The sequence below is a fragment of the Mesoplodon densirostris genome, chromosome 8 (assembly GCF_025265405.1).
Source record: "Mesoplodon densirostris isolate mMesDen1 chromosome 8, mMesDen1 primary haplotype, whole genome shotgun sequence".
NCBI lineage: Eukaryota > Metazoa > Chordata > Mammalia > Artiodactyla > Ziphiidae > Mesoplodon > Mesoplodon densirostris.
This window is the reverse complement of record NC_082668.1, coordinates 9247977-9270564: the sequence shown is the minus strand read 5'-3', so window position 1 is coordinate 9270564 and position 22588 is coordinate 9247977. Positions and strand designations below refer to the sequence as shown.

Here is a 22588-nt window from a genome sequence, read left to right as displayed (position 1 = left end):
ACCTAACCTTGCACCTAAAGCAATTAGAGAAAGAAGAACAAAAACATCCCAAAGTTAGCAGAAGGAAAGAAATCATAAAGATCAGATCAGAAATAAATGAAAAAGAAATGAAGGAAACGATAGCAAAGCTCAATAAAACTAAAAGCTGGTTCTTTGAGAAGATAAACAAAATTGATAAACCATTAGTCAGACTCATCAAGAAAAAAAGGGAGAAGACTCAAATCAATAGAATTAGAAATGAAAAAGGAGAAGGAACAACTGACACTGCAGAAATACAAAAGATCATGAGAGATTACTACAAGCAACTCTATGCCAATAAAATGGACAACCTGGAAGAAATGGACAAATTCTTAGAAATGCACAACCTGCCAAGACGGAATCAGGAAGAAATAGAAAATATGAATAGACCAATCACAAGCACTGAAATTGAAACTGTGATTAAAAATCTTCCAACAAACAAAAGCCCAGGACCAGATGGATTCACAGGTGAATTCTATCAAGCATTTAGAGAAGAGCTAACACCTATCCTTCTCAAACTCTTCCAAAATATAGCAGAGGGAGGAACACACCCAAACTCATTCTACGAGGCGACCATCACCTTGATCCCAAAACCAGACAAGGATGTGACAAAGAAAGAAAACTACAGGCCAATATCACTGATGAACATAGATGCAAAAATCCTCAACAAAATACTAGCAAACAGAATCCAACAGCACATTAAAAGGATCATACACCATGATCAAGTGGGGTTTATTCCAGGAATGCAAGGATTCTTCAATATACGCAAATCAATCAATGTGATACACCATATTAACAAGTTGAAGGAGAAAAACCATATGATCATCTCAATAGATGCAGAGAAAGCTTTTGACAAAATTCAACACCCGTTTATGATAAAAACCCTGCAGAAAGTAGGCATAGAGGGAACTTTCCTCAACATAATAAAGGCCATATATGACAAACCCACAGCCAGCATCGTCCTCAATGGTGAAAAACTGAAACCATTTCCACTAAGATCAGGAACAAGACAAGGTTGCCCACTCTCACCACTCTTATTCAACATAGTTTTGGAAGTTTTAGCCACAGCAATCAGAGAAGAAAAGGAAATAAAAGGAATCCAAATTGGAAAAGAAGAAGTAAAGCTGTCACTGTTTGCAGATGACATGATACTATACATAGAGAATCCTAAAGATGCTACCAGAAAACTACTAGAGCTAATCAATGAATTTGGTAAAGTTGCAGGATACAAAATTAATGCACAGAAATCTCTGGCATTCCTATATCCTAATGATGAAAAATCTGAAAGTGAAATCAAGGAAACACTCCCATTTACCATTGCAACAAAAAGAATAAAATATCTAGGAATAAACCTACCTAAGGAGACAAAAGACCTGTATGCAGAAAATTATAAGACACTGATGAAAGAAATTAAAGATGGTACAAATAGATGGAGAGATGTACCATGTTCCTGGACTGGAAGAATCAATATTGTGAAAATGACTCTACTACCCAAAGCAATCTACAGATTCAATGCAATCCCTATCAAACTACCAGTGGCATTTTTCACAGAACTAGAGCAAAAAAATTCACAATTTGTATGGAAACACAAAAGACCCCGAATAGCCAAAGCAATCTTGAGAACGAAAAACGGAGCTGGAGGAATCAGGCTCCCTGACTTCAGACTATACTACAAAGCTACAGTAATCAAGACAGTATGGTACTGGCACAAAAACAGAAAGATAGATCAATGGAACAGGATAGAAAGCCCAGAGATAAACCCACGGACATATGGTCACCTTATCTTTGATAAAGGAGGCAGGAATGTACAGTGGAGAAGGGACAGTCTCTTCAATAAGTGGTGCTGGGAAAACTGGATAGGGACATGTAAAAGTATGAGATTAGATCACTCCCTAACACCATACACAAAAATAAGCTCAAAATGGATTAAAGACCTAAATGTAAGGCCAGACACTATCAAACTCTTAGAGGAAAACATAGGCAGAACACTCTATGACATAAATCGCAGCAAGATCCTTTTTGACCCACCTCCTAGAGAAATGGAAATGAAGACAAAAATAAACACCTAATGAAACTTCAAAGCTTTTGCACAGCAAAGGAAACCATAAACAAGACCAAAAGACAACCCTCAGAATGGGAGAAAATATTTGCAAATGAAGCAACTGACAAAGGATTAATCTCCAAAATTTATAAACAGCTCATGCAGCTCAATAGCAAAAAAACAAACAACCCAATCCAAAATGGGCAGAAGACTTAAATAGGCATTTCTCTAAAGAAGATATACAGACTGCCAACAAACACATGAAAGGATGCTCAACATGTTTGCTCATTAGAGAAATGCAAATCAAAACTACAATGAGATATCATCTCACACCAGTCAGAATGGCCATCATCAAAAAATCTAGAAACAATAAATGCTGGAGAGGGTGTGGGAAAAAAGGAACACTCTTGCACTGCTGGTGGGAATGTGAATTGGTACAGCCACTATGGAGAACGGTATGGAGGTTCCTTAAAAAACTAAAAATAGAACTACCATATGACCCAGCAATCCCACTACTGGGCATATACCCTGAGAAAACCATAATTCAAAAAGAGACATGTACCAAAATGTTCATAGCAGCCCTATTTACAATAGCCCGGAGATGGAAACAACCTAAGTGTCCATCATCGGATGAATGGATAAAGAAGATGTGGCACATATATACAATGGAATATTACTCAGCCATAAAAAGAAACGAAATTGAGCTATTTGTAATGAGGTGGATGGACCTAGAGTCTGTCATACAGAGTGAAGTAAGTCAGAAAGAGAAAGACAAATACTGTATGCTGACACATATATATGGAATTTAAGAAAAAAAATGTCATGAAGAACCTAGGGGTAAGACAGGAATAAAGACACAGACCTACTAGAGAATGGACTTGAGGATATGGGGAGGGGGAAGGCTAAGCTGTGACAAAGTGAAAGAGCGGCATGGACATATATACGCTACCAAACGTAAGGTAGATAGCTAGTGGGAAGCAGCCGCATAGCACAGGGAGATCAGCTCGGTGCTTTGTGAACGCCTGGAGGGGTGGGATAGGGAGGGTGGGAGGGAGACGCAAAAAGGAGGGGATATGGGAACATATGTATATGTATAACTGATTAAATTTGTTATAAACAAAAAATAAAAAAATTAAAACTATATGGGATATCACATTATACATTATAGACTAAAATGGGTCAAACATAGAATTTGAAATACAGTTTGACGGGTTCTAAAACCATTAAACATATTCCTACACAATGACCCAACAATTCCACTCCTAGTTATTTACACAAGAGAAATTAAAACATCTTGCCACTAAAAAACTTGTACAAGAACAACAGCTTTATTCAAACTAGTCCCAAACTAGAATTCACCCAAGTGTCCATAAACAGGAAAATGAATAAATGGATTGCGGTAGGTCCACACAACGGAATACCTTCAACAATAAAAAAGAAAAAATTTCTGTTCACCCAACAACATGGATGATGAGCAAAAGAAGTCAGACACAAAGCACATGTCTTGTATTATTTTCATGTATATGGAATCCAGGAACAGGCAAAATTAACATATGGTGACAGAAAGGACAGCAGTGTTTCCCTCTGAGAGGCTGCCTGGGCACAAGTGGTCAGGAGGCAGGTTGAGGGGTGAAGGGTGTGTTGTTCTGTTCTTCATTTTTCAAATAACACAACAGTTTTCAGCACCTTGTCTCCCTTGTGATCTCCACTGCTTCTCCAGGTGCTGCAGGGCACACTGGTTGCTTCTCTGACCTCTGGGAGCATCCTCCACCTACAATAGTAATTAGCGATCCTCTGACCAGTTTTTGTCTTATAGATTTCGGTAGTAATCTCTCTTCTGCTCATTGCCCCCGACATTCTCCTCGTCATTGTGAATCCAGTCTCTTCATTAGCATTTTAGTGGGGGGGGAGGGGAGATAATAAAAGAGAAGACAAATGATCCTCTTCAATCTGCAGTTTTTAATCAGAAACTTCTTTATGCAGAATTCAACAAAATTAGGTGACATTTCTTTGATGGTTTTGGGTACTGGTAAGTGACAATAATTTTCTTCTGGTTTGACAAAGAATCCTAATCTCTTCATAACTTTTATGAATACAAAATGTTGATTAAAACATTATCAGAGCAATAAAATAATCACCTAAGAACCAGAATTAAAGGCTCAGGTTTAAAATTACTATCACAGAAAATAGCAGCAATTTCTGAAATTCAGATGTCTAGAAAGATTCACTATATAAAACAATAACACAGAAAGATTTAAATTAACACAAAGTAGAAGTCCCAGAAGAAATGACTGATAGTCTTGTGAATTTATCAGTTTATCCATATCATATTCTTAACCACATCTTATCATTTATGAACTAGTTTTATAATACAAGATGGTATTTCTCTTAACAGTTATAGATCAGAGGAGGGGACATCTTGTTTTATTTTCTCTTAGTTATTAATTAAGAAACATTTTTCAAGGTTAGATTTTTTATTCCATTGTTTTCATTCCTCTGTTTATTCCACCTTGATTTTGTACAAATTTTAAATTTTTTTAATTAAAAAATATACCAGATAAGGGGAGATATCTTTACAATGGTTTTGATTGGGACAGACTGGAATGGACTTTTTCAGTCCTGTGCTTCAGTCTTTCTTAACCTCCTCACTTTCTTCAATTGTATCATTGTTTGTTGTTTCAATTCCATTTATTCTGGTCTCTACTGAAACCACTTATTTTATATATGTTGGTTCTTCACAACCTATCCTTTATATATAAAATGTTACACCCTCCACAAGGGTCTTGGAATATTGATGACCGTTTTCACATGGTATTCTTCCTCCCTAGGATATCCACAGAAAATCAGAACACAGATGACAGGCTTATCTTTGAGACTGTATTCAGGCACTTCAAAAGACATAAAGTGGAGATTTCAACTGCAATAAAAACGACATTTCCTTTCCTTGAGGGTCTTCGTGACCGTGAACTCATCACCAATAGAATGTATGAAGTAAGTGAAGTTTATTATGTCACAGTCTGGTAAACTAGCCCCATACTAAGTTATGCTTCGATAACCTGAACACAGATGTAAGGGCACAAGTAGCTAACTGAGGAGTGTCCTATGAGAAGAAGACCTTTTCAAGTATTTTTGCAATTGTTCAAGTATTGTGATAAGGTAAAAAAGGAGAGGGAGAGTAGAAACAGGCATCACTGGAGACAGTCCTGCTTCTAACTGAAGGGATGGTGCTCATGGTGACGACAGGCATCAAGGTGAGTAACACTGGAGACAGGCTGCATCTGAAGCAGGTGTGCTCCACAGATGTTAATTCCTTGTAGGAATGCACACAGTAGAGCATAAACTAAGAATTAAAAGAATTTTAATGAATTGATGAATAATTTAAATGAGATGATTTAATGAAATAATAATTGACACAGCATTTCTTTTCAATGAACTTCAATTTAAATAGTTAGATCTGAGGACATTAAAACCCACAGGGAATTGATGTCCTGTTAGGACAAATTTGGGGGTATATGCTTGCCATTCTTTCTCCAATGGTTTTTGGGGGGGGTGTCTTTTTTTTCCATTTATTTACTTATTTACTTATTTTATTTATGCTATTTCTGGAGTCTTGGAATTTCGGTTAATTTTAGCAATAGGTGTTGTTGGAGCTACAGAGATGCAAGTCTTCTCCTTGCCCTACAAATATGCTTTCCCTGTGGTCAAGTTCACAAAAGGGGAAACTGTCACCTGCCTTCCTTGAGCTCTTCCAGGCCAAGTCAGCCTTGGTGAAGAGGCAGGTGTTGTCCAGTCAACAGAATAGCTGCTCGTCACCTGCCAAGTCTATTCCTAAAACATTTGACCAAGCTCTGAGAAGCCTACATATCCATTAACTTTGAACCCAATTTTATTCTTCAGAATTGTTCCTTCTTAAATCTAATATAAATGAGGGCAAATGGGGATTTCTAAGGAGAAAGGATTTACTGTTCCACTTAGTAGCCATACAAAGGAGAAAGAATTTACTGTTCCACTTAGTAACCATACAAATACACAGACATTCTAAAGCTTTATGTGAAAATATACATACGTATGGAAATTGGAATACATTAACCATAAAATCTCTTTCTAGGGCTCTTCTGTAACGTGGAAGTCTGTATTTCTATTTTCTCCATTCAATATTTTTTAGGACTGTCAAGCTTCTTGTAGAAACCTGGTCCCTGTATCAAGAGTGGTTTACAATGTTCTCAGTGAGCTGGAGAAGACATTTGACTTGCCGCTTCTGGAAGCTGTGTTCAGCGAGGTCAACCGGCAGGAATATCCTGATTTAAATCACATTTTTGAAAGCTTCATAAAGGGTAATTAGCTTGTTATCTACCTTTTGATGTTAAGGCCAATTTTGTTCAACAAGTATATATTGAGCTTATACCACGAGCCATACATGGTGCTGGGTAGTGGGGATATAACAGTTAACAAAACACGTACCATGAGCCTTACTGAAGCTCATGTTATAATGGCTACAGTACAACACCAACCTGGAGCTCTGCTTAACTAGGCATTTAGACTCACAGGACAACCAGAGCCACAGTGGCATCCAATTTAGATAGAAGGACAAATGACAGGGCAGCACTGGTCTACACAGCAGTCCACTGAGTTCACTACGACCCATCTCAAGCTTAGCTGTGGGTGCAGGATCTATCCTGGCTTGGCAACACCAGATCAATGGGAGTCAGTATCCCAACAACTCCAGAATCATAACTTTTAGGGACCCTTAGAGGGACAAGCCGAGTTACAAGAATCACCACATTGAAGGAAGACCCAAGAATAGTCCATAGATCCCAGTCCACGTGTAATTTATCAGTCACAGGTTATTTTAAGCCCTAAACCCAGGGTTGGCTTAGTAACATGGAAGAAAGGCCACTTTCATCAGATTTCCATAGTAATGAGCAAGAAAGTTAACTCAATATCAAATCTGCCCTTAAAGGAAAAATGTTTTTTAACTTTTTCTCCTCAAATAATCACAAAAGCTCTTCTCTTCCAGGGACTATTTTTGGTGCTATATGAAACTAAATCTTGACTTTTTCCTGAGAACGCATAGTTTATACTTTTTAAATGCTGGGGGCGACTCCCACCTACACTTGCTGCCATCCACCTGCCCCTGGGGGAGGTTGCTGCTGCCGTCTCCTGGACTCTACTGTCCCCCAGAGCTCGGGTCAGCAGCCAACGTTAGAGGCTGGGGACTGTGACCAGGGCGTGACATCTCTCCTATTGCCAGGTCCCCACCTCCATCTCATGTGCTAAAGCCCCCAGTGCCTGCCCACAGGCCTCCTTCAACTCTTCTGGGCTTTGGGCCATTGTTCTCCTCGTACCTTCCAGCTGGTTTTGCTGAGGCTTGAAGCCCATGTCCTGGGGAAGACAAAGCAGCCATGGCTCTCACAGTCCTGTCCATCTCACCCTCTAGAAGGCATTGTCCCAGGAGGTGCTCCTGCCATCAGCTCTGGGGCAGCCCGAGCTCCACTGCCTCCCCTGGTGTCTCCTCCCCGGACTCCTGGCAGGGACCCACCCCCTAGGCTCCCTGGTTTATTTCCTTCCTCCTATGCTTGCTGGGTCACCTAGCAACCAGGGGCCCTGGGCTGGTGTCCTGGCCCCTCCTCGATGGGGCAGCCTCCTGGGTCCCTGGTCCAGGAGTTGTGGGGACGTCCTGCAGTGCTGCAACAGGCACTCCCTGCTTGCGGCTTCAGAGTGTCCTTCTTTGTGGGATCTGGGCCACTATGGGAACCCTGTCTAGTAACCCCACCACACGCATCACCCCCTCTGCTTGGTCTCTTTTGGAACCGCTCATCCTCCCCAACGCAATGAAGCCCAACCCTCGTCTTATCTAGTCCCATCTTTATTTTATTTCTTTTTAATATTTACTTATTTATTTGGCTGCACCAGATCTTAGTTGCAGCACGCTGGATCTTCGAGGCAGCACATGGGCTCTTTTAGTTGTAGAATGCAGGTTCTTAGGTGCAGCATGTGGATCTAGTTCCCTGACCGGGGATGGGAACCCGGGCCCCCTGCACTGGGAGTTCAGAGTCTTAACCACTGGACTACCAGGGAAGTCCCTAGTCCCATCTATATAGCTCTTGGGCTTTCCCTTTTATACACACGGATCTCTCTAGGATCCTACCCCTTCTCCAGAGGAAATCTCTGTTTCTTCCTTACAGTTTGAACAGTTCAGTAAACACATTTCACTTTCCTTATTTATCTTCACATGTGCTTTCCCCATGATGTGAGGTTTATTTTACGTAACTGACAGGATCAGGATGTTTCCACGACTCCTTTATCCTAACATACAAGTGGCTCAGTTCTGTGTGTGGAACATAACAGTTCCCTTGTTGGGGTTTCTCTTCTGTCCAAGGATGACGGGGGAACTTTACTATGAAGATTGGGACCCACTGAGCTCTGAGTGACCCGAGGGCTAGGAATTCCTAAATTTGTAATTTTGAGATGATGTTCCTGGTCTCTGGTGGAGATCTCTAATTGTCTTCTTCTCTGTCCTTCTCTTCAGTAATCCAGGAGAAAACTAATCATGAAGAAAGCAATGGAGAAGAGAAGGAGGAGAGGCCTACTCTCCCACTAAGCCTTGAGCAAGGTGATTGAGATAAATACAAAAGCGATTCCCATCTGCTAAGAGGAAAAGAAGAAGGGGAGGTGGGAGCCCGAGTCCTGAGCAAACACTGAAAATCAGGGAAGAAATGTTGAAGGACCATGGAGAAGGTGGCAAGGGGTGTCTATATGAGCATCTAACCAGAGGCTGAGTGCTGGAGAAGTAGCTGTGACAAGAGATTGTTGGCCCAAATACCAAGACAAAGGAAGAGGAACCCAGGGTGTCAGTAACCAGATTTAAAGAGAATGACTACCTGGAAGTAATTGTGACTTAGAAAGACTCCTGTAGGAGAAGATCAGTGTAAAGGTGTGAAGGGCTAAGGACTATGGGCCCAAGGTCAACGTCAAAGAGGAGACCCTTGATGATGGCAGAAGAAGGGACCGATTTAAACGTGGGGGATATTGTTCAAGAGCAGGAATATTCGAGGAGAAAGGCAGTCATATAGAGACAGAAGCGAGGAAGTGGTAGAGATGTGGAGGAGAGGATGTGGGTATTTGAGAGACAGAGAGGAAGAAAAAGAAGAAATGAAAGGAGAAAGGGGTCAGGGACACAACACAAACAACCAAGTTATTACCAGCTCACTTGATTGAACATTTATTCTGGCAGCTGTGGGATTAGTGCCATTGGATGATGTTATCATGTATGTGCCCATTTTGCAGATAAGGAAGCTGAAATCTAGAGAGACCATGTAAATAGTTGTCCTGGGGTCAATGAGCAAGGATGGACCCAGGCATTCTGAACCCAGAGCCTGTGTTTGCAACCCTGGATACTACCTGGTAACCTAATGGAAAAGATAGAACCATGAAAAAAAAAATAGGGAAACATATAAAGAGGGAAAGATACTGAAAAAGAATCCCAAGGGCTGGAGAAAGTGGAAGAGAATCAGACACTGAATCCTCATGGAAAAGCCAACAAGACCTGCACAGGGAGGGGGTGGAGTACGAGGGAGTGGGGAAGAGGCAGCCGGACTTTGCAGGAAGTAAGGGAAGGCCACCAGTCAGGGGCAGCTCTGGGGACAAAGGCAAGTTCACTATGACCGTGGGAGTCAAGATAAGCCATCACTAGTTACTGAATGGCTGGTGGAGGTCACCCAGTGAGATGGCCTGGCTGAGGCATTCTCAGCCAGGGTGCCGCTAACCTGTCTTCCAGTCTATGGACTGGAGTGTGACTACAGAGTTGGATGAGATCCACCAGGTCCAGATGGTCTCTGTATTGATATCTGCAGGGGGTCTTAAACTTCTTATCTATAAAAAAGGGATTAGGGGAGGTTGGTACAGCCCATACTTCAATATCTGAGATAAATTTTTAATTTTTCCCCCTAGGAACTTGGGAAAACTCACGTCAAGGCCGGACGTGGTGTTGCAGAGAGTCCTCTTCTTACGATGGTTTGTTCTTGACTCTGTTCTATGATCCTTTGCTGCTTGTGTCCCATTCTGGACTGTGCTGGGGGTGGAGTGGCTGCTGCTTTGTACCAAAAAATTGTCAGTCTTTGCATCTGCCATTTCTCCGAGGATTTAGATAGCAGAGTCTTCGTACTCTGAGTTGCCTGGGAGAGTCGCTCCTTCCACGCTCCTTAAACGCACTTGCTGTTAGTGCCTGAAGGCTCTGGGCCTGGACCTTTTGCCCAGGTGCCTGGCTTCACAGTTTTCTGCTCTGTCCTGCTTGATCAGGCAGCGACCTCAGTGCTTTGACGTCATGTGCAGCAGTGGCCAGTGCTGCAGCCACAGTGGCAGGGGAGCAGGTGATGAGCGTTCCTCAGGGGACAGGGTACCTCCCCTGCCGGGTCCCTCACCCAGGGCCATGGACACCAATTGCCTCCCGTGCAAACCCTCTCCCTCCATCCCTGGAGCAGAGGCCAGGAGCTGCCCTCCAAACACCAGGCAGGCGTCCGAAAGAAACCTTTGGTACTTTAGCAACCAATAACCACTGCTGACAACGCTTGACCTCCATTAGCCCATAACACTCCTAATAGTGTTATTATTTAAAATATTATTTCCCTGAGTCTCAGTGTTCTCATCTGTAATGTAGGGATCATCGTGCCTATCTGGCAGGTTGTCATGAGGCTATGAAATGGAACAAGGATGACAATGCATTACCCAGAATGACTGATACTACGTATTCAGCACGTGTTTGATCCTGAGTAAAAAATACTGGTACAAAAAATATATTGTTAATCTAAAACATTAATCATAATGATTTGATTTTCCGATCACAGTATACTGTATATTGATGCAGCTAATAGTTTATTTAATCCTCCCCCAAACCTGAAAATGAGGTATATATTACCCTTGTTTTTCAGAGGAAAAAGAATCAGCTTAGAGAGTTTGGTTATTTGCACAAGTTTACCCAACTGAGAATTGGGATTGAACTCTGCTGTGAATAGTGTCACAGCAGGAATTCAGGTGCCCATGGCCTAGCTTCAAATTCTGCCTTGCGATCTTAGGGAAGTGACTACCCCTTTTTGTCCCTCAGTTTCAACATCTCTAAAAAGGACATGATAATAGTACCTACTTCAGAGGGTGCTGGATTTTAAACAAGTCATATCATGTAAAGCATTCACAGTCGTGCCTGGGGGTTCATCAGTGTTCCATGCATTTGTTATTATTACTACATTTAATTATCATCATTATTTGTATCTGGTGCCAGAGTCTAAGCTTTTAACCATTATAATAAACTTTGGGATTTTCTTCTCTCACAGATGTCCATTGGATTTACTGATTCCCCAGACTGGAAAAGCAGTGATAAAAGCAATACCAACTTCTGGCCCAGGAAGATAAATTGAGGGTCATAATTTCCCCATGCTTAGAGCACACTAGCCTATAATAAATTATAAATCTTTATTCCATGACTCTCCTTAGGTATTAAAGAACATAGAAGAGTCTCAGGGAACTTCCCACAATATGCAAGGCTCTTATTATGTAGCTTCCAGTCGAGCTGTGTTATTTAAGAAAGAATGTTCTAAATTAGTAATATATTTTTAGAAAAGAAAAAACTTTCAGAGTGATTTCTGAAAATACAGTTATACTTTTACCAAATCACACTTATTCAGAAAGTTAACATTTTAAAATACCCCAAAATGTATGAATACATATTAGCCATTCATCTATTAGTACAGCTGGTGGGAACAGAAAGGGGTGAGTGGATGGAACTGCGACAAGTAAGGAGCAGAGAGAAGGGATTCTACGTGTGTGTGTGTGTGGCGGGGGGTGGGGGGTGGAGGGAGGAGGCAATGAAATTCTTTAAAACTCACAGTGTGGTCTGGGGGCAACCCTGCCAGGAAGTGGAATCCCAGAGCATCTCAGTGATGGAAAGCAATGAATATAAAGAGAGAAACTTCAACCTAGGTCCCAAATGATACACAACAGGCCACCAATAAGCGTCCAAGAGTGTGACCCAACAAGTACGGCTGGCTGTGACATGCACAGGGACAGGAAGGGCTGTGTCTCATGCCCACCAGGATGTGGCACAAAGCATGCACCAGGGCCCACGTTCTATATTAAAACCTAGGGAAATAATTTTAAATCATGCTTTACATAAATTACTTTGTTTAGAAAAGCACTAAATGAGAAAAATCCACACTGCACTGAAAAATATGCCTATGTATTCATACATTATTGAGGCCGGTGGGAACAGAGTGGGATGGGTCGATGGAATCAATAATGAGCAGAGAAGGTTTGCCACGGGGGCAGGGCGTGTGTGCTGGTCCTGGGTGGTTTACCCAGGTTTTCATTCCTTACCCTCCCCTGCTCTGTTCTTCCCTCTCTCTCTGGCCACTGGCCCCTGCGGACTTGCTTGCCAGCTCCCCTTGCTGCTGGCTCCCTGCTGGGTTCCTAATGTGGGAGACACTAGCAAGAGAGTGGGAATAAGGGAGAAGCCAGGTGTTGCCCCACCACTATCTCCAGTAGCAATTCTAGGAGTGGCTGCAACTCAGCCTTGACTCCGCCTTCCACCAGGCAGGCCAGCCATGGTCCAGCTTCTGCCTACCCAGTGACCTCAGCCCATGAGCCCACCCTCCGTCCCTCCCATAGCTTCCTGTTGACTGTGCTTCAGGTTGCTGCATTCTTCCACTTGACCTTCTCTGCTCTTCCATCCACCGTGTAACCAATCCCTGGATTAAATTTCCTCTGCTTTAAAAGCTTAAAGTGGTTTGTATTTTCCTGTTGGACGCTGATTGATGCTGGAGGAAAACAAAGTATTGATGAATCAAAACGATTTAGGTACGACCTCACCTGAAAAGGGACTCTCGGATCACCTCTGTGAAACAGAACAGATAAATGCAAAGAGGAAGGATACAACCAGTGACCAGAATGATGCACTAGAAAGCCAGCAAGCAAATGAACAATGTGCCCAAGAGTCTGAACCAGCAGGTAAGACTGGCTGGGTTTGCGTGAGTGTGGAATGGCCAAGAGGTCCTGACTAGTGGCAGAGAAGGAAGTAATGCAGCACTCAAGGAGACATCTATTAACAAAGAAGGGGAAAATCACACAGACACACAGAAGGCAGGAACGGGGGGCCCGATATATTGATGGGAGAGACCTGGAGGAAGAAACTGAGAAAGGAAAAACTAAGAGACAGAAGGAGAAGAGTTGCAGAGCCCCACCGAGGAAGAGAGACAGAAACAAAAGTCGAACGAGTCAGGGAGAGATCAGCTCCAGAATCAATGAAGTACAGCACTTTCACGGGGTGAAGCTGGCAATATATGCAGACAGGCTATGAGTAGAAACATAAGAAGGAAAGAGAAGTTGGATGAAATGCAAGAAAATAGAAACAGGGCAAAGCAAGTCTCTGTGGTCTTTTTTATCTTCAGAGTCCTGCAAACAAGTACCTATCCAGCCAAATAATGGTGATGCAAGAAAGGAGACACCCAGCCCATTGCTTTATGGGGAAGAAAATAATTACTTACCAATTTTCTAATTACATCTTTGTTTTTCTATGAGAGTAAAAGCTCTCCTTTGTTCTCCCATACTAATACACCCCTTCCCAATCCTAACACTGTCCAAGACACACAGCCTTCTCCACAACCTCTGGCTGATTTTAGCAGGTGTAAGTTGCAAGGGAGAAGGAGAGCTGAGCTCTTTAGTGGATTGGAGTGTCCCTGGGAAGAGAATGCAAAGAGGAAGAATAGGAAAAGGTGGACTGTGGAGCACCAAATAACGAAGTACAAGAGTGAGATAGATTTTAGATAAATTGACATGGAATCAAAATAATGCCATGTTGTGGAGCTGATGAAAAGAAATAAGTTGCAACTTCCTTTTCAGAGGTTACAACAGAAACGTAAATCATGTAAGATGTTGCAGGTCAGATTTACAAGTAAGGAAGCCCAGGTGAAGGGCCTTTTAGAAGGAAGTGGCAGGTAGAGGGATGAGTTTGTTGGACAATGGCACACAGGGAGAACTTTGGTGATGATTTGAATGCTTAAATGAGGAAAATATATAGAAAGACAAAATTGATATAGAGGAGACATACGCAGGTCATAATAATAATTAAGAAACAGGGATAGAGTAGGAGAAAGTAGGAAACGTAACAGAGAATGGATACATTGAAAAAGCAGGTACGGGACAGCAGGGTCAGGTCTAGGGTGAGATCCTGGGGCACGTATAAGGATTATCTTACCCTTGGCACCTTCTTGTGCCCTAGGCACCTCCTTTGCCTGGTCCTAGACCCTGCTGGACCCTGGGGACAGTGATTACAAATGTAGAGGAAAGGAGATGAATAGAGAAAGATACAGATGAAAAAGAATACCAATAAATAGAAAAAAGCGGGTAGGAGAGGCACAAAGAGAATAATTTAAAGGACAATGAACTAAAAATTGGTAGAGAGTGGGCCAAACAGAGAGAGCAGACAAGTCAAGACATTGCCCCATTTGAGGAGACAGTCATCAAAAAAGAAGACACAAGGGGCTGTTCCTAATACCATTGAGAAAGGTAAGGTATCTGCAATGATCAAAATAGCCCTGTAACCGCCTCAGATAAAAATAGGCCTCTCCTCAGGCATCTCACCCTCCCCATGGTTTCAGTACCATCCATCATCTATTGATTCCTAGATGTACATCTCCAGCCAGACCTGACCTCTAGACTCATTCCTCCAAGTGCTTGAAGATCTGTATTCAAAGATCTGATGGACATCTCTATTTGGAAGCTGTATCAGTTATCTATTGCTGTATAAAAAAATAGTCCCAAAACTTAGTGGATTAAGCCAACCATGGTTTTGTCACTTCTGTCAATCCTAACTTTACACATAGCCTATGACTCAGCAGTTACATTCCTCAACAGATCAACAGAAATGCATATTATCTTCATCAAAACACATACAAAAGAATGTTCATCATAGCGTTATTCATAGTAGTCTAAAGCTTGAGCCAGCAAAAATGGATATTTTATGGTTTTATTTTTTAATGGATAATTTCTATAAAGGAATATTATATAGTGGTGAAGATAAATATACAAAATGGATACAGATGACTATCACACACATGTTGACTAAAGAAGCCAAATCCACCCCTGCCCTTGAAAAGTCAGAGGGACAGAGAGAGAGAGCAAGAGTGAATGATTCCACTTATATAAATTTGTATAAATTTCAAACTAGCAAAATCAATCATCTGTGGTATTAAAAGTGTCAAAGTGGTGGTTAACTTGAGCAAGATACATCTGGACAGTTAGTGGGGGCATCACTAAGAGGTTTCTGGAGTGTTAGTAATCTCCTATTACTTGACCAAAGTGATGGTTACCCAGATATGCTTGTTCTGTGATAATTTAAAATTTATGATTTATGCATTTTAATCTATGGGTTATACTGCAATTATGATTTTTATTTTTGAAAAGCAAAAAAAAATCATCAAAAGATGAGAAAAGTAAGTGAAGAGAAAGTAAAAACAAAGATAAAATAAAAACCTGAGAGTTGAGAGAGACACAAAGAAAGGGACAGAGTTGAACAGCAGGAAGGAGAAGGGTCGGGGTGAAGCCTCCCTCCTGCAGTGGAATTACGAGAAGGCTGTTAATGCTAATGAACAGTGCTTAATCCCTTTTGGAGTGACAAATTAAAATTCTTCATTCATTACAATTTGATCCAGAAGCAAAGCTACCCAACCATGGATTTCAAGTCAATTCCTGTTCTGTCCTTCTGGTGGATATAAAGAAGGAAAAGCCATTTTTTAATACCGAAGTTGAATGGCAAACCCAAGCAAGGACTGACTGTAACCAGGCACCTGATGTAATAGGTAAGGCTGACACAGTGTGGAGCAGGAATCGCAGGAACAGGGAAAGAGGCTGGGGCAGGTCATCAGGATACATCCAGCCAGTCCAGGTGGCCGTGGACAGAGGCAGGAAGGGGAGGGAGCCAGTGCCCTGTGCAGTGAGTTTAGCAGAAGGGACTCCCCAGGAACTGGAAAAATATCAAAAGACAAAAGGGGTAGATAATAAGTATTGATGTCCAAGAGACAATTTCTAAAGCAAGAGAGGAAAGTATGGGGGTACAAGATAAAGAAAAGGGAAAAAATCAGAGACCCAGGGTATTCAAGAGAGGAGATGGAAAAGAAACACACGAAGACAAAGCGAGGTATAAAGAGATACCATCCCCAGAAAGACAGGCATAATTAGGGAAAATGGGCCAAGCCAAGAGGAAGGTGAAGAAATAAAATAAGAATGAAAGAAAGAGGTAGAATGAAGTAGAGGGTCAGAGGTAGACTGAGGGTGGTGGTAAGAGGTAGAATGGGGGTGAGGGAAGTACAGTGTTGGCAGAACAGGCAAAGCTGCCCTCTGTGAATATCATTACTTTTTGGGCAGGACCTGGAGAAACCTGCAGGTCACACACATTCAAGCACAGGCCATGGTGCCTTGAGTTAACTTAGCTTCTAGATCTTCCTAGTGCTCTCATTCTGGGGTTTCCTGCTGTGTGGGCTCCACCCTGAGATCCTAAGTGGTTTTGTTCCTCTGTGCAGTGATCAGCAGTGAGGACTCCACAGAATCCAGTGATGGAGACGAGTCCCCAGAACCCTCCACATCAGCACTGAGAAAGGAATCTGGTAAGGAAGTGGGAGAGCAAGGCCTAGACTGCAGGAATCTGAACTAGAGCCACTGTTTCCTGAGCATCTTATTCGGAGCCCCTTCTGTAGCATGGTTCCAGTTTACTCTGGAATCCCATTCTCTGTCTTTATTTTACTGGACTTTTATGGGAAATGCAGAGAGATATGAAATCTATATCTGAGGATGAGGCCTCTTAACTATTGGGTCCCATTCATCAATATATGTACCCTATATTGATTATACAGTAGAAATAGGCCAGCAAAGTAATGAGTGTGTTTAAAACTACTAGCTGCGGGTTTCCCTGGTGGTTATGAATCCACCTGCCAGTTCAGGAGACATGGGTTTGAGCCCTGGGCCGGGAAGATCCCACATGCTGCGGAGTAACTAAGCCCGTGCGCCACAGCTGCTGAGCCTGCACTCTAGAGCCCGCATGCCACAACTACTGAGCCCACGTGCCACAACTACTGAGCCCGTGTGCCTAGAGCCCGTGCTCCACAACAAGAGAAGCCACCGCAATGAGAGGCCCGTGCACCGCAACAAAGAGTAGCCCACACTCGTCGCAACTAGAGAAAGCCTGCGCGCAGCCAAAAAAAAAAAAACTACTAGTTGCTATGCCAATGAAGTGGTGGATTTATGCAGTGATTTCTACAAAGAACAAAAAGCTAAATACAGTTGGCAATGCGTGGGTTAAGGGCACCAACCTCCAGTGCAGTCAAAAATCTGCCTATAACTTAAGAGTCAGCCCTCCATACACACAGGTCGCATCCATGAATTCCACCAACTGTGGATCATTTAGTGCTATAGTATTTAATTTCTTTTCCTTTCTTTCTTTTTTTTTTTTTTTTGGCTGTGTTGCATCTTTGTTGCTGAGCAGGGGCTTTCTCTAGTTGTGGAACACGGGCTCTAGGCATGTGGGCTTCACTAGTTGTGGCACGCAGCCTCAGTAGTTGTGGCACACGGACTTAGTTGCTCTGCAGCATGTGGGATCTTCCCAGACCAGGGATCGAACGCTTGTTCGCTGCATTGGCAGGCAGATTCTCCACCACTGCGCCACCAGCGAAGTCCTGCTGTAGTATTTAGTATGGAAAAAATCTGAATTTAAGTGGACCTGTGCAGTTCAAACCCATATTGTTCAAGGGTGGGCTGTATTCCTTTATTGGAAGGTCATATTATCATCTGATCACCAACTTGAATCATGTCATAACTTGTCCAGCTACCTAGTGTTAGCAGAAATAAAGACCTCATATATGGCATTCTGAAACCCAAAGGATTGTTTTTGACAGAATTCTTCAGCAAGTCATGGCATATACAGTGATTTTTCAAAGAACCTTTGCAAACAATATCTTACAACAACCTTAAGGGCCAAGCAGGATGGACATTGTAACCCTTGCTTCTAGATGAGGAAACACAATAACATAAATGTTTCAAGGTCTCTACAAAGTCTCATGGGAGACTGAAGGGAATAACAAGGCTAGCGTCCTGGATTCTGCATTATTTTCTTGTAAAATTGAAGCTCGAAATGATTATAAAAATGTTATTTCCTCGGGCCTCCCTGGTGGCGCAGTGGTTGAGAGTCCGCCTGCCGATGCAGGGGACACGGGTTCATGCCCTGGACCAGGAAGATCCCACATGCCATGGAGCAGCTGGGCCCGTGAGCCATGGCCGCTGAGCCTGCGCGTCTGGAGCCTGTGCTCCGCAACGGGAGAGGCCACAACAGTGAGAAGCCCGCATACCACAAAAACAAAAAAAACAAAAAAACCCCACAAAAAACAAACAAACAAAAATGTTATTTCCTCAATCCTATGGGTAGCCTGAGTTGCCATAAGATCTGTGTCTCTGTAGTGTACAAGTTGGTGAATTTTTGTCCCTTTCTACTTTTTAGACCTAGACAATATCAGAAACATACCTATTTATGGAAACACACTAGGAACAGTCCTAAGAAGAAATAAAATGTTACCTGATCTTGGTGCTACAAAAGAGCAATATTTTAAATAACACACTCAATCTAATTGCTCACTAGATCTATCAAAGTAAAATGTAGATTTGTTGCAGTTTTTAGGGAACACTTTTGCCTTAGTACTAGTAGGAAGACCGCTCTAGAAGATAGTCCTAAAACACATCTACGGCTCAGACACGTGAGAAGATTATTTCCCAGGCTTGCAAATAGTTCAGGAGGGCACCAGGTTGGCGGGGGGTGGGAGGAGGTGAGGAGAGGAGGCTCACACAAGGTCCTGAACACAAGGTTTCCAAGGTACCCTACATGAGAAACAGCAGATGAAGGAAGTTTGAAAAGACAACAGAAGGGGTCAGAAGTAGAAGAGAGAGAAGGGAAGGATGGTAAGGTTCAAGCAGAGGAAAGTTGCCCCTTGCATTTGAATTGTCCCTGCTCTGGGAACAGGGAATGGAACATCACTAATCTATCCCACAGCAGATGACTTAGAAAGGCAGCCCCGAGTGGCCTGGATGCAGGTCATGCCTCGCATGGCTTTTCAAGACTTTTGCAAGTTTTCTTATGAGGGAATTTCCTGCTGAATGGGTTCCTTGGTCACACGCCCAAACCCCTCGAGAATCCTGTTCCTTTGTGCAGTGACCAATAACCTTGACTTTTTAGAATCAAGTGAGGGAGGAGGGGCCAAAGAAGCCACCTGCTCACGATCCCAGATGGCTCATGTAGGAAGATAAGGATTGCAGCCATGGACAGCAAATATCCTGAGTGTAAATCCAGAGCTCTGTTTTCTTGATGAATCTTATTCTGAGCATTCTCCACGTGTCTTGATTTGATTCCTTCTAGGATATCACTTTCCACATTTAACTTTTCTGGCCCTGTTGGGAAGTGGAAGGAGGCAAGAAGGCATTGTATATAAACTGTTGTTTAACTGGATGAGCCCAGTCAATTGATATATTGAAAATGTAGCGAAAATATGCTAGTAAAATTATACCTTTTACTACCCACTATAGTATCTATTAATGCTAAAGAGTGGAAATAGTGTACTTGTTCCTCAGCATGCTTTTATTCTATGGAGCATACTAAGCACAGCATTCCTCTATTTGTTGTTAATATTGTCATAAGTCCCCAACTTAGAAAGACTTCACAGAATAATTTGTGCTTCTATTAAATTATTGATGGAAAAATAGCTTAAGACCAAATACTATCAAACCCCAATTATAGTTAAATCATTGGCTTACATGGTGATTTCTCATAGGGTTTTTATAAATAAAGCTTCCCTTTGTTTTTACAAAAACCTTAACAGGGAGTTAGGGTAGCCAGGTTATCCCAGGTTTATAGATGAGGAAACTGGAGTTGGTAATGTTTGAGGGTCTTTTATGAACTCACATGGAGAGTAAAAGGCAGAGCCAGGTAGGAACCCAGCATTACCTGCAACATGACATTGGCCTGTATAGTGATATTTGAAAACATCTTCACAAATAAGGTATCATTTTATGTTTACAACAACCTAAAAAGGTAGGTCAGAAAACTGTTGTTCCCTCATTTCACAGATGAGGAAACTCCAGCACATAAAACATTTAAGGATCTTTACACATCACATATGGACAATTATTGGAAGAGTCAGAACTAACAACCTGGACTCTTAGCAAATATTCATAATCGTTTATTCAAAATCTTTAAAGCCAGATGTAAGATAATAATGTTTTATTATTTTAGAAAGACAGTGTGGTGTATATCCTATTTGTTATAAAACACTCCATTAGGGTCTGGGACAGAATCTCATTCTCAAATATACCGTATTAGTGTTCCTGCAGCAAATTGTGTGAATTCACAACAACTGTGATAAATATTTTATTGGATTCATGGCAGCTGAAGTCCAAATTCATTGCCAAACTAGTTAGTACAAACCTATGAAAAAATATTGGTTTTCAAAACTTCTTTGACTTTGCAATTAGGGCTAAAGGACTGGGGGGGTCTTTTCTCCATTTGGTAGTGCTCACTTTCCTTTAGACAGGAAGAGACAGAAATGATCATCATGTGTCTTTATAGTCCAAATCCTGTCTAGAATGTGAGTAGTCATAAGATTTACTACTCTTTTAGATATAGATTACTGGTTGTATTTTCCTTTCCTTCCTAGATCCTTGGGATATTGAAAAAACATCAATTTGCAGCACAAGCAATAGGAAAAGACGTAAGAACAATCAAAACTCTTGCTGTAACAAATATCTTTCTTTGCTACAAAAGCTTCATTCAAATTTTTGTTAATATCCTTTAAAATAAAATGATAAATTTGTTGGCATTTTAGATGATTCACATTATACATTTTGAATTAGGTGAGCTGGGCTAATTGATGTTACTTGTAAGCCTCAAGAAGTTCAGTGTCACAAGTACAGTACAAGTTTATTCTTCACTCACATAAAAGGATAAGGTGGTTCCCCGGGTGGAGGGGTGCTCACTGAGGGCCCAGCTGATGGAGGCTCGGACATCTTGAAAATGTTGCTTCCATGATCCCCCTGGATAAGAAACAAAGTGGAAGCAGAAGTATGTGCAGACAAGAGGAAAGGGTAAAGAATAGTGACCAAAGCGAGTGCCTTCCATGGCAAAGTTGTGTCCAGTCCCGGCCTTGGGGGTGGTCCCTGGAGCAACCTTGACTGGGTTGTCAGCTGGAGCTGTAGGGGGCCTGATGGTAGGAATATTCCTACCTCTTCTACATAAGCTTCCCCTTTCCAGATTTCCTTTTAAAGAACTCCATGCTGTATAGGTCCTAGGACACAGGCTGAGACTGTAAAGGAATTTCATTTCTTTCTGCAGGGATCAGCAGTGACACTTCAGAACTGAGTAACGAAGATGAGACTCAGGAACTAAGAAATGAGTCAGGTAAAGAAGATTAGGATGCCAAGCCTTGGCCTGCAGAATGTCAGGAATGAAAAGACACTGTTTCCTGGTGCATTTTATTCTGAGACCTTGACTACCTTGTATCCAGTTAATCCTGGGAACTACTTTTTGGATTTTAGAAAATGGAAAGAGGCAGGAAATTATTATAAATTCATGTTTAATAGAATGACTCATATTCACTAAATGTATGTAATTTTATATTCCTATTTTAGCAGAAATAATCACCAAAATGATGGTCTCTTTTTAAACACTTACTGTCATGCCTGCTAACACTAAGATCCTAGATTTCTATAGTGATATACTGGTTGACATTAATGTCATTTGTAATCGTAAAAGCCTCAAAAGACAACTGGTCCTGCTGTGTAATTATAGACAGAAATAAAAGCTTCAGATCAACCATTCTCAAACTTTAGTATAGTTTGTGACAGATACTCATCACATTGTAATTGGATTGTACCATGATATTTTAAATTCCTTTGGCAAATAAGATCTTACTCTGTTATCACAAAATCTTTAAGACTTAGGGAGGCTAACTCTTGCTTCCTCATTTTAGGATGAGGAAATAGATGTACAAATGTATAAGGGTAAAAAAGGGTGACTATTTTATGTAACGGGCAGGAAGATAAGAGCTGTGTCACATGATCAGAGTCCAAAGAGGGGATACGAGGGACCTGGCATATTCACAGGGGAATGTATCAGTGCCTGATGCAAGAAAACTTATTTAGCAACAATAATAAATACATATGTATATATATATATATATATGTGTGTGTGTGTGTGTGTGTGTGTGTGTGTATATGTGTATACATATACACACATATATACATATATATGTATATATATTGGTGGGTATATAACCACCATTATTGGTGTGGATTTTGAAATATATATTCAGATTGAGAGGGAAAAAGCAAAAACCATAAAGAAACAGAGAGGGTAGGAATGGAACCAGTTGTATGATATACAGAACACCTAGAAGGATAATGCCAAAAAGGATGAACAGAGAAATAAAAAGGAACAGATATTAAGAGTATAAC

The 22588-nt window shown here is 41.6% G+C and overlaps 1 protein-coding gene across 1 annotated transcript in view; it reads left to right on the top strand.

Moving 5' to 3' along the window:
- Nucleotides 1-22588, top strand: part of LOC132494987 (nuclear body protein SP140-like protein) — a 110342-nt gene that overhangs the window by 54222 nt on the left and 33532 nt on the right. The window contains 10 exon segments of the mRNA XM_060106480.1: nucleotides 4888-5050; nucleotides 6225-6393; nucleotides 8589-8672; nucleotides 10010-10072; nucleotides 12905-13054; nucleotides 13495-13578; nucleotides 15757-15903; nucleotides 16624-16707; nucleotides 20794-20847; nucleotides 21468-21533. Coding sequence (XP_059962463.1) covers nucleotides 4888-5050; nucleotides 6225-6393; nucleotides 8589-8672; nucleotides 10010-10072; nucleotides 12905-13054; nucleotides 13495-13578; nucleotides 15757-15903; nucleotides 16624-16707; nucleotides 20794-20847; nucleotides 21468-21533 — 1064 coding nt within the window.